At 47.2% G+C, this 12,103-nt stretch overlaps 1 protein-coding gene and 1 non-coding gene across 2 annotated transcripts; both read left to right on the top strand.

The window, feature by feature from the left end:
• Nucleotides 1–2,562: 2,562 nt before the first annotated feature.
• LOC149275696 (small ribosomal subunit protein uS15-like) lies at nucleotides 2,563–4,988 on the top strand. The gene is made up of 6 exons (XM_089504394.1): nucleotides 2,563–2,586; nucleotides 3,391–3,439; nucleotides 3,715–3,793; nucleotides 4,033–4,202; nucleotides 4,734–4,834; nucleotides 4,917–4,988. The coding sequence occupies exons 1-6, from the start codon at nucleotides 2,564–2,566 to the stop codon at nucleotides 4,948–4,950; spliced, it is 456 nt and encodes a 151-aa protein (XP_089360520.1). The 5' UTR covers nucleotide 2,563; the 3' UTR covers nucleotides 4,951–4,988.
• On the top strand, nucleotides 3,859–3,948 carry LOC149275697 (small nucleolar RNA SNORD14). The gene has a single exon (XR_016279386.1). It is a non-coding gene; the product is annotated as a small nucleolar RNA SNORD14 (small nucleolar RNA).
• Nucleotides 4,989–12,103: the final 7,115 nt, after the last annotated feature.

The raw sequence follows: 12,103 nt of genomic DNA, 5'->3' as shown, positions 1-12,103 counted from the left end.
CGACAGCGAGGAGTCTTCCGCGTAGACCCTCAGCGGCGGGCGTTCCGTTAACCGGCTACACTTCGCTAACCACTATTCTAAAAGCTGGCGGCATCTCCGATACCTTTTAGGTTCCCATCGGAAGTCTTTGAAGAATGGCTGGAATGTCACTGTGGACCTTCCATGTAGGAAAAACTGAAGGTCATTCTCACCGACCTCAAAGACGCGGAAGCTCCTCTTGAGAACATTCCGGCACTACTTGGCGACGATGGAGTCCATTCATAAAGATTTAGCCTCTTCCTCCAGACCAAGCGCCTTCCGGAACTCTGGTGCTTGTCGTCTTCTTGCACTTTCATAGAAGCATACATGGCGTGTTCAGTAAGCGTGTTCACTGTTCACGATCGTCCTTTAACATTCCCGTGGTATGAACTCATCGCCCCTGTATGTTATACAGAACTATCCTAATAACCCGCGGACTCTGCACCGAGAAGAGGAAAAACCCTACAACAGTGACTTTTTATAACACTAGCCAGAGATATATTTTGATTATCTGTAATTATTAGCATAAATCTATATATTTAGGGAACAGACAATCCTGCTTCCAGCTCGCTCGGCAATAACACCGGATCACGGAGATTTCTTCTGCTTCGTAGCCGCTCCAAAACACAACATGGGTTCTTCGCGAGACGTTGCCTTCTCTTCTCTATCACTAGTAGCTGCTATAACTTAAACTCCGATAAACTGAAAGACAAATATATGTATTTTGGGGTCTGTATGGGTGGGACGAGCGCGTTGTGACGGCTGTTTTTAGAGACGTTTGTTGTTAATCTACTGATTATTAAATAAAGGGGTTTTATTCCGACTTTTCTGCATGTAACAGATCATAGAATGGTCCCAAAGGCTAGTAATCTAAAGGGGCCAATGTGTCGGTGCAAGGCTGATACTTCCAGAACCGCCTCCACTACCACTGCGCTCTAGTGCACCGACGCACGGGGCCCCTGAGCTTTAAACCAAAGTCTTAGACTGTTCCAAAGCTTTGTCTACCATAGAGAGAGATTTCTATTTTACCGCGAATCACCCATACAAGAAAAAAAAAAAGCGAAGTCCGGAGCAGCGAATCGGCTTTGCTCGGCAACGCTGGGGTTACGTGTCTGCACGGTGCCGTTCTCGGGCGGCCGGGAGTTGGACATGCGCCGTTCCGGACTGCTCGCTCTGTCTAATAAACCTCTTCCTTCGTTTCGTCGTAAATTAACCCTTTGACTGTCGGCTGCACGTCTCCTAATCCAATAGATGCCGGTTGCACTCGGACCCCCCCAGCGTCGGCTGGCGAGTGTCACTGTTATTGTATGTATCGCGCGTCCGATTCGGTATCCGTTTACCTCACTCGACACGAACCTATTTACTAATAAACGAGACGGCGGCGCGCTGCGGGACCCCACCAGGGACGGGAGATCTCACCTCCGGGTGCCTTTCTATCGGCCGAAACGTTCCCCGTTGCTTGTTTGTGTTGAAATAAAGCATTCTGCATTCACGTCGGCGTCTCCTGCGTGTTCTTTACGTTGCCGGGGCTGAGAATCGGGTCGGTTCTTGTCCTGCCCCAGGGATCGCGCTAAGGGGAGAGTAAAGCCGCGCGGTCTGTTGGAGCGGGGGGGTTGACCCCGTTGTGGGGGGGGGGGGCGATTATAATAAATATCCGGCGTATTCCGTCTGGGTCTATAACCCGGATACAACGGAGAATAATGCGATTAAAGAGACAGTCCCATTAAAGAGGAGCGCATGGAAAGTACGCTGTTACCCCGACCCCCATTCTTCCAGCCTGACACAGAAGATGCAGCCCTGAAGGGGCAGATTCTCCCCATGTGTTTGTAAAAAGGGCCACACGCCTAATGTATAAATGAAAGTGAATTTGGGGGCCGGAGAATAATATACCGGAGGTTTGTTTTACTGATCCCCGGAGAAAGCGAGGACACAGCAGTCCCTTTGGCGTGGAGCCAAACGTTATCCGGGCTTTACTGACCCATTTGTCGGGGCTGGCCAGCAATTCCTGCAGCGAATAAACCGGAACCTACAGACTAAGACGAACAGATACATTAGGTACAGAGGGCTCGGCTCATAAGCTTACAATCTAGAAGTGGACTGAATTTCCAGGAAAAGGGAAAGAAATAGCCCATGTATGTTTAAATCTCCTCACTGTATTATCATCTACCACTTCGGCTGGGAGGTTGTTGCACTTATCCACCACCAAATGCCTACACCAGGCATATTTTGTGGCTGATTTTTTTTAACTAAACATCTTACTGATACCAGGTTTCGGTACATTTACTGGTGTTTGTCCCGGGACTGTCCTTATAAATCCAGGCAGCTTGGTATATCTATTATATATATATATATCGCTTTCCTGCGCATGGACTCGCACTCAGAGACAGAGACTGAGGCTTGACACGCAGAGTGTCACATGCTTGCCTAGAATAGGCAGGAGGCGCGGCTCGAGCCCTTACCCGCCCTCCTAGTGACGCACTTCCGCCCCAGGCTGTGATCAGCGCGCCGCTCACTTCCTTTCTCTCTTTTCCTCGCTGCCGCCATCATGGGTCGCATGCACGCTCCCGGGTAAGCGGGGAGTCTGGCGGGGAAAGGAACCTCAGAGAGTCCCCCGAGTCTTCGCTGGTGGCAGCGAAAGCGCTCAGTTCCCCGGTTACCTCAGAGAGGCCCTGGGGCCGAGCGCTCCGCAAAGGCCTCGGATCTTGGCTGCCATGCGCTACCTGGGCCGGCGGCCTGTAGGGTCCGCACCCAGCTGGGGACTCTGATTATAGCCAAGGGGGCAGGCGTGGGGCAAATACTAGCCGGGGTGGGCAGGTTCTCATCGCTAATAACAGCTGAGGGGTAAATGGGGTGATGCGTGGCCGGGGCTGATTCATGTGCGTGAGGCCCATGTAGTCACTGACTGCCCCGGTGCCTTCCCTGTCACCCCGGCATCCACTGCCTGCTATCACCCGGTGTCCTGCGGCTTTACCTCCTGCATGTAGCGCTGCGCCTGCCTCTCGTGTAAATACGCCTGGTGCAGTTCAGTCACTTTACGCTCTGTCCCACGTTAATACCCCGTGTCTGCTGCATGTACTGCCGTTACTACCCGGCTAATACCCCGTGTCTGCTGCATGTACTACCCGGTTAATACCCCCTATACCTGCAGCATCCGGTGCCATTAATCTGCCCCATGTTAATACCCCATGCCGGGTGCATGCAGTGACTGCCCCATGCTTACAGCATATAAAGCAGTTAGTAAATACTAATACCTTACACTGGGTACCCTGTTAATACCCCCCATGCCTGCAGTGCCATTAATACCCCTGCGTTGCAACAGCCGGCCCTGCAATCTGTATGAATTCTTCTATTAATGTCTTTCTTTTCTCACAGAAAGGGCCTGTCCCAGTCTGCTCTCCCGTACAGACGCAGCGTCCCAACCGTAAGTACCCCGTCCGTCCGTCCGTCCCCTCATCCGCATTATATCCTCCGGGTGACATTAATGTGGGGCTGAGACTCCCTTATCGGGGGACACGTTTACCTTCATTTTAATGCATGCATCTCTGATGCTTGTGCTGTGCTTTACCACAGGTGTGATAGGGATTTATGCTTTTAACTTAAGCCTCTTATATTTAATTCATTATTTTTGAATTGGGTTTGTGAAGCGGAGACTTTTGTGCCGCGGCGTTCTGCGGGTTAACGGTATTTTTCTTCCAGTGGCTGAAACTGACATCTGATGATGTGAAGGAGCAGATTTTCAAACTGGCCAAGAAAGGTCTGACCCCGTCCCAGATCGGTGAGTGCGCAGAATACCCTGGGTCGTTTAATGCAGGGGGGCCGGGGGCCGGCTCCTCGGGGCACTCGCTATGATGATGGATTTCCTCCATTCGCAGTTTCCTCCAGAAAGGTTTACCTTGTGTTGGTTTGACCCTTCCTTGGATGTCTGAGCGATGTCCCGGCGCGGGCTGGCGGTCGCCGTCGGTAACGCAATGTCTGACTCTCAATGTGTTCTAATCCACTCCTTATGGCCCCCAGGTGTCATCCTCAGGGACTCCCACGGTGTTGCCCAGGTTCGCTTCGTGACCGGCAACAAGATCCTGCGTATCCTGAAGTCCAAGGGGCTCGCCCCAGACCTCCCCGAGGATCTCTACCACCTGATCAAGAAAGCCGTGGCTGTCCGCAAGCATCTCGAAAGGAACAGGAAGGTAACGAGACTTCTGCTGTCTGCTCGAGCATCATGGGAGTTGTAGTGCGGCTGCCGGGGAATGCTTGTTTGCTGGAAGCTCGTCTTCCGTTAGTCTGACCTGTGCATGTTCCGTGGTCACTCAGGTCAGCGGTGGGTTCGTGTAAGAGAAGCCCCCCTTTAGAATGTTCTGTGATGTCACGTGTGTAGTGTGTTCTCTACATGTTAACCTGTCATGGAAACCTCCCGTTGGCTGCAACCTTATTCTTGAAATCCAGTTAAATGCCCCAAACATTCTGGAGTTGGGGTCGGGATTCTGTTTTTTGGGGGTTTTTCGTCGCTTTATCCGTAAAAGGGGTTGTTGTAGCGGGTCACTTGTTCCTCGCTGTTTACCGTAACGTCTTGGCGTGTTTGTGGCGCGCCTCATGCGAGACTTCTCGGTGTGGGGGGGGGTCCTGCTCTGAGGGTTGAGGGCACTTGTTGGGTGGGGGGGGCAGTTCTGTTTTACTGTAAAGTAAATTTTTTGACCCCGTTTTTTTCCTCCTCGTTTTAGGATAAGGATGCCAAGTTCCGCTTGATTCTGATTGAAAGCAGAATCCACCGGCTGGCTCGTTACTACAAGACCAGGAGAGTGCTTCCACCCAACTGGAAATAGTAAGCGGGGGATGGGAACAAAGCGCATCGGATTCTGTTTCGTTCTGAGATTCGATTAACAACTTTTTTTCCTTTCTTTCAGCGAATCGTCCACAGCTTCAGCCCTCGTCGCATAAACTTTTTTCTCGAAAGAATAAACTTTCAGTTAAATCTCCTCGTTGCGTTTTCATTGTCTGTAAACGTTCTGAACGCCGGCCGTTGACGTTGGTCGGAGGATCCGTTTTCAAGTTTAGTGCAGAGACCCCCTCTGCTTTCTGACTTCAAAAGACCAAATATGTATGTATACTTCTTATAATGGGGGGCATTTTGATGAGTATAAAGAGTGATTATACTGTAGTCCTGGTATAAACACAATACTGAGGGGGTCCGAACACATGGTGGGGGCGGTCGGCTTAAATAACGGGAGGATTTCCTGGTGTAACCGGCCGAAGCCTCTTGGTGATCATCGGCGTGTTGTGGGGGGCGAAGGTTTAGGATCTCTGCAGCCGACTGCGACACGACTCTACACACACACACACACACACACACACACACACACACACACACACACACACACACAGCCCCGCGTGGGGAAGGATCGGGGGGAGGAATAAAACCTTATAAGCTGCTTTAATGGCATCAACAGTCTGCTACAAACAGTTAATGCCTCTGGGTAAAGGCTTTTTTGGTGTCATCTATCTGTAGAAAGGGCTTCACCCTGCGGATGGATAGTATTGGAGGTAATTGCTTGATACGCTCTGGCTCCTCGCTCAGCGGGGAGACCCCCGGACCCCTCTCTGTGTGCTGATGCAGAGTAATTGGCTGCCGTTTATTTCCGTGTGTCCCGATCACCTCGATGGGTTTCTGCGCTGAAGGCGTCGCGTGGACCGTTTTTCTCATTAGATTATAAAAGAGCGTCGGCAAAACACTTTCAGGAAAGCGGGGGGCTGTCTGACTTACAGCAAAGAGACAGTCGCTGCTTCTTTACCTGAAATCGGTTTTATGGTGTAAGATTTTTAAGGGAATTTAATAAAAATCGAAGCGCGAAGCAAGTGGGGACGCTTCTAAAATTCCAGTTCTACCCAAAGCTGTGAGGTGTGGCTCAGTCAGGGCGTCGGATCCGGTTCTTCAAGGGGCATGCGGGCTCTGCTGCTGGAGCGTCTCCCCCTCGAGTCCTGCACCGGTCAGACCCAATAACTTTGTTGTGAGATTTAATGCCCAGAAGATACAGACCTGCAATTTAATAATGTAGGTGAAATGATAATCCAGCAGGAGCACGCGGTGCGATTAATATTTTGGTGGCCAGTAAGTAAGCCTCATGGCTATTAAATAACCAGTGCGGCTGCCCAGTATAAAGCCGGCGGTTCCCGTCTCCGGGGGGGTGAATGTTTGAGAAGTGGCTCAGAGACGTCCGATCCGAACGCTCCGCAGAGACGCGCCGTTGTGATAAAGCGGCCGTCGGAGAAAATCGAGAGCGCGGCGGGAATCCTAAAACGATTCTATTTTTTGCTGAAAAGATGAAGCTTTGGGAGGACGAGAAAGTTACTTTTCCGACCTGTCCAGAAATTCGTGCAGACAGGCTGGAAATTCCATACATGACCAGAGGTGGGGCGACTATAATGAGGTTATAGAGCCGGTATACGGGTGACACCTAACCCCCAAAGTTATCCTTCAGACAGAATTTTATACTTAGAATTTATGCGGGACCTTTTATTAGACTGACATAAAAATAGATGTAAAATTAGATGCTTTCAGGAGCACGGAGGTCTCTTCTTCGTAATAATTCAGTCGGAGTAAACGGAGCTCATTGGCCCTTCTTAGCCTCCAAAGGTTTTATTTTTGGTCAACAGAAGGCCCTCGGCAGACGGTTGGGATCGGTTACAGAATCCCACCGCGGAGTATCCCACCCGGTTTAGTCTTTAAATGAACCCCAAAAATCTGCAAGGGGTCCCCATTATACAGTCCCCCCCTCAAACTGCCTCCAGCAGGGGTATTTATGAAGTGTGTACCCCCCACGGAGCCGTTACCCCCGATCACGCGGAATTAATCGTTTTCTGAGTTCCTCGGCTTTAGACGCCTCGTTAATCTTTATTTCCCGCGTTAATCGGAATCTGGCTGCTTCGGAAAACCTGTGTTTAAAAATTCACGACGTGTGACCGAAACAGCGAGGATCTGAATGTTAATTCCTCCGCTGGGGGCCGGATCCAGAGAACATTCTTTATTGCGTTCGGTGAGATGAGGAACCTGAGCGGCTATCGGAGGGGCGGCGTGTATCGTGATTCGCCCAATAGAAACACTGAAAGTCTATCACGATAAAATCACCGGATTATTTTAAAAAAAATGAAAGAGAAACATTTTTGGGGGGATTTAAAGTTTAAGTAGTGAGTTTCACTTTACTGAAAGAGTGGTAGAGTAGATAAGTGGAACAGCTTCCCAGCAGAAGTGGTAGAGGGTAATACAGTGAGGGGATTAAACATGCATGGGATAGACATACGGCTCCTGAATCTAAGACGAGACCAACGACTGATTAAGGTTTGAGTCGTTACAGCAGGAGAAACGGGCGACTAGATGGGGGCCGAATGGGGGCTGACCTGCCGGCAGGTTCTATTCTTCTGCGATTTCATGAATAATGTTGTATTTTGTATTTCATCCTCCAGATATCTGCAGTAAATTTTTCCTTTCTTGTCAATAATTGCCCCAAAAAACAAACCAGACATTTTTGTTAGAGGTCATTACATGGAGAATGGGGGAAGGTGCAGTTCCACAAATGGCCACCGGGGGGCAGACAGGATACCAGCCCTGGTGCTTTGCTTGTCAGGTTAACCTCTACTTGCCCAGGCACACAGTGTTAATAGTTCAATATTTGATTAGTTAATTAAATAAATAATATAACTGGTAAAATTCTACATTTATATTAAAATAAATGATCCACGTGGCTTGTGATTAACCTGTTAATAAGCAGGGAAAACTTACAAGAACTCAAAACGTTCTAATAAACAGCCGCGATTGGCCGTGTTTTATAGAAGCTAAAATAGGTTGGATGTTAGATTTTGTTACATTGTTTTAAAAACAGTCTATACAGAAATACAGATTAGGCTGAAGTTTTGCATTATATGGTAATCTTGAAATAATACTTTTTAAAATTGTAGCTAGAAATTGTTAAAAAACAAAAAAACCATTCGGATATATATTTATATTTATATATATATATATATGTGTGTGTGTGTATAAATATATATATATATATATATATAATGTAATTATTCATTATTGGGTAAATACTTCTACTGATGCTCTAATAATACTCCTAGCTTTAGAAAGGGCAGCGCTCGGGGGGTCGGATTGTCACCAAAATACAAAATGAAGAATAAAATCCCAAAAGGCGAAAAAAGCGTCGGTTCGGAGAGATTCCGGGGCTTTCTGTCCTCTTTCTTTCTCCTGCTGAGAGATGAATGAATGAATGTTGGGGCCGAGGGCATTATTTACTAATGTGGGAAATGACAGGAGAGATGAGCAGAATGAAGGGCCGACCCTGGGGAGCTTCTCCTGCAGCAAAGGCTGGGCCAGCCCTCTATAATGTATAGTTAATGCAAGGGGTGTGCTGAGGCGCATGGAGGGTACGAGATGCAGTGAAAACAGGGCTCCCGTGAGGCAAAATCGAGGGGAGAACAGGAAAGGAAGGGAGAGCTGCATGGATAACAAGAGAGAGTGAGTGTGTATGTGTGTGGAAGTATATAGTGTTAGGGTGGATAGGTGTGTGTACATGTATGTGTGGAGCTAGAGTGTGGGTTAGTGTATGATGTCAGCGTGAGTGAGTGTGTCGGTGTATGGTGTTCAGGTGTGTAGATATGTTAATGTATGGTGTTAGAGTGTCAGGGGTCAGCCTCGGGTTAGTGGTGTTTGGGGGAGAAGTGTTTGTATATATGTGAGTGTAGTGTCAGAGTGTGTGTATATTAGTCTATGGCGATAGCATGAGTGTGCATGTTACTATGTGGTGTCAGCATGTGTGTGTGAGTGCATGGTGTTACTGTGAGTGTGCGTGTCAGCATATGGTGATAGAGTGTCAGGGGTGAGACTGGGGTTAGTGGTGTGAGGGAGAAAGTGTATGTATGATGATGTTGTGAGTAAGCGGGTGTATGAGTGGGTAACTGATTTATCGAAGCATTACTCCGAGTATCTCACTCAAGCTCAGGGTTTGTTAATGGGACTCATCGGCTTAACGAGTTTCCCAAAAACTGTTTGAAGAGAACGGCCTGAGATGAAGTGCGAGCCGCGGACGCCGCGTCCAAAACCATCAATCTTTCTCGCAATTTGCTTTTATTCTTTTGGCAAAAACAACGAATTCTTTCATTATTTCAGATTCCTTAAAATGAATGATATTTTATTTTGCTTGTTTTGTTTTTCTTCCTCCCCAGCTGTTTTTTGGCCCATTCTGTCATTAAGGAAAGTGCTTTGTGATAAATGAGTGGGACGCGTCGGGGGCCCGGGGGGGGGGGGGGGGTCGGTTTCAGGAAAGTCTTGGCCAACGAGACGAAGGGATGATGAATCCGGCAGGGTGCTGAGCGTTAATAATTAGTATAGTAATAGTAGAATTCATTATTATTAACCCCTTAATGACAAAGCCCATGTACAGGCTCAAAATGCATTGTTTTCAATGGGTTTAGGGACCGCCCATTGTCTTTAAGGGGTTAATATATTTAAAGGCCCCCCCCCGACGCCACGTACACTTTAACCCTACGACAGCTGTGTGGCCCCTTTAAGTGTTCATGGCGGTCTCTGCAGACACGCATTTGCCCCTTTCCCCACCTCCCCAGGGTGCAGTTCTGTGCTGGCACTACAACTCCCATCATCCGCAGAGCAGCAGGAGCTTTAAATTAGATCCGTCGCTCTGTACAGATATTTACACTGAACGCCGTTATCTCGCTCGCTTTCCTTGAGGTTATTTTGGTTTCAGACACTTTTTTTATATAAAAATCATCTAATTGATTAATTGCCCCCAATTTTTTTTTGGGGGGGGAGGGCGGTCACAGAAGGTCACATGAATCCTCCGTTCGCCGATCGCAGCCAGAGATCTGGACTTTTTTTTATTCCAGGGTAACATTCAGACCCAAGGTCAAGCGCCTGAGCGATTCGCAAACCGCATTACCCCCCCCCCCATTCCTCTCACTGCCCCCCCCCGCCGGTGACTATTAACATATTTATGGGCCGACGAAGGGCCGGCTGATTACCCTGCGATGGGAGTCTGTGCTTTAATGTGACGCAGAGGCAGCATTAGAACCTAATGATATCCTAATGGAATGGCCGGAGTATCACTTCAAATAAAAGCGCCCCGGGAGCTGGATATATAAATCCTGCCCAGAGAACGAGTGGGGAGTGGGGAGCGGGGAGCGGGACGGGGGGCATAAATTATCTGCAGTGCTTTTATTTAATGAAGGTTCTCTGATCACCTTACTGTCCTTACAAACCAATCAGTAAGTTAACAATACGGGAGAGATAACTGAATGGGGAGGAATAATGCTGCAGAACCAGAGAATGATGGCCGCTCCTATAGTATACACGCTGCATAAGGTGGGTGTCTAATAAACATATATTATATCCTAACCCCCCGCAAACATAATCACACGGTTATTTACTGTATAGAGCTGGTAAACGTATTATTTTGGGGCAAAAACGACATTGACTTTTAACCCTTTCCAGACCAGGGACAAGCTGGCGACAGAGAAGGTTTTTTTTTACTTTGGAAGTTGGTTTCTACATTTGCTGCCCCCCCACACAAAAAACCCCCAGAATTTCAAAGAATTTCCAGCTTTATTATTCAACTGCGCATGGTAACATCGCGCATGTCGCAGGATACGGGGGGCAGCGAGACACTCCGGGCTTCCAAACTCACTCTTTCATTTGGATTAAAGGGTTAATTTACTTTTTTTTTTTTTTTTTGCTGCAAAAGAACAAAGATGGCAATTAAAGAATGAAAGCCTTTAATATCCTCAGCGCTACCTAATGTTTAAAGGCGCTTTATTCTTACATACATGATACATCTGCCCCAAAACCCGGAAAGGGGTAACCCGGGGCCTGGCGGCCCCCCCAGGGTCTGCGTGGAACATCTCTGTGTAATGGAATCCGTTTAAAGCCACCGCGTCCTATAAACAAACGATTCATACGCTAAAAAAAACCCTGAAACTTTGTATTCTGTGTTGCAGATATTTAGGGCAGAGTCCTGCACCAGTCCCAGAGTCCTGGACCAGTCCCAGAGTCCTCTACCAGTCTTGGAGTCCTCTACCAGTCTTGGAGTCCTCTACCAGTCCTAGAGTCCTGCACCAGTCCCAAAACACATTAGAGGTTTATCAAGAGACGCAGATCAGAGAGGCGACCCGATGAATCTAAACCCGACAGACGTAATGCTAGTGTGAAATTTCCTTAAAAAATATATATTTTGTTTAAAAATCTTTATTATTAATTCCCCAAAAACAAAATAACAAAAATGACATTAATTACAAATATTTTGAAAGCTCCATATGAGGGGTCTTATCATATACCCATCCCCCCCATCCCCCCCCGAGGGGGGCAAAGGATTATTCAGGGGCTTTAAACTGAGACATTTTAGTTTTCGGCTCTAAATAAAATACGTTGATAATTATAGTTTTGCCTGCAGGTCTTACTCTGCTTGGGACAAATTATATTTATTTTGTAATCAATTCAGCCAGAAATTTGTAAAAATGTTGTAAAAATAGGTTATTTTACAGAAAAAAATGTGACCTTTGACATAAAGACATCTCGACAAACCTCGCGATCGAGTTCTTCTGTTTGACGCAGCGACGCGCCTTTGGGTTTGAACGTCTGTGAAGGTCAAAGTGTGAATTAAAATGCTAAAAATGGGTAAAAAAAACCCTTAAATGTAGTTAATATTAGCAAATAATTTAATATGTAATCAATATTTTTCACACGCCTGGAATGGACTAAAAATCTTCTCTTTTGGGAAAATTGTCATGTTCTAAACACAAAGTCTCTCCACCAATAGGAAGCCAGAACAAGAAGCGAGAACAATTTCGGGTTCTTTAAAGTTCCCGACCTCAGTGCTCTGGACCAATCAGAACGCACCGTTCACATACAATTCTGGTAAAATTAAATAAAATAAATGTCTGTTTTTAATCATAATAAATGTTAAGCCCCCCCCAAAAAGAACTTTCCAAGTTGAGTGGAGATCCGCGGCTCGTGATTGGTTGGCGCCGTTTAAAAATATCCAAATATTTGGAAAATGTATCAATGTTTATAAACATAATAAATAAACAG

The sequence above is a fragment of the Sceloporus occidentalis genome, unplaced genomic scaffold (assembly GCF_023333645.1).
Source record: "Sceloporus occidentalis isolate IW3139 unplaced genomic scaffold, rSceOcc1.0.p SCAF_270, whole genome shotgun sequence".
NCBI lineage: Eukaryota > Metazoa > Chordata > Lepidosauria > Squamata > Phrynosomatidae > Sceloporus > Sceloporus occidentalis.
This window is presented reverse-complemented; position numbering and strand designations above follow the sequence as displayed.

What these genes read in the sequence shown, in the direction of transcription:
- LOC149275696 (XM_089504394.1), top strand. Translation starts at nt 2,564, where the DNA reads ATGGGTCGCATGCACGCTCCCGG. An exon ending in ATCTCGAAAGGAACAGGAAG is followed by an intron (nt 4,203 to 4,733) that starts GTAACGAGACTT and finishes TCCTCGTTTTAG; the next exon opens with GATAAGGATGCCAAGTTCCG. An exon ending in CTTCCACCCAACTGGAAATA is followed by an intron (nt 4,835 to 4,916) that starts GTAAGCGGGGGA and finishes CCTTTCTTTCAG; the next exon opens with CGAATCGTCCACAGCTTCAG.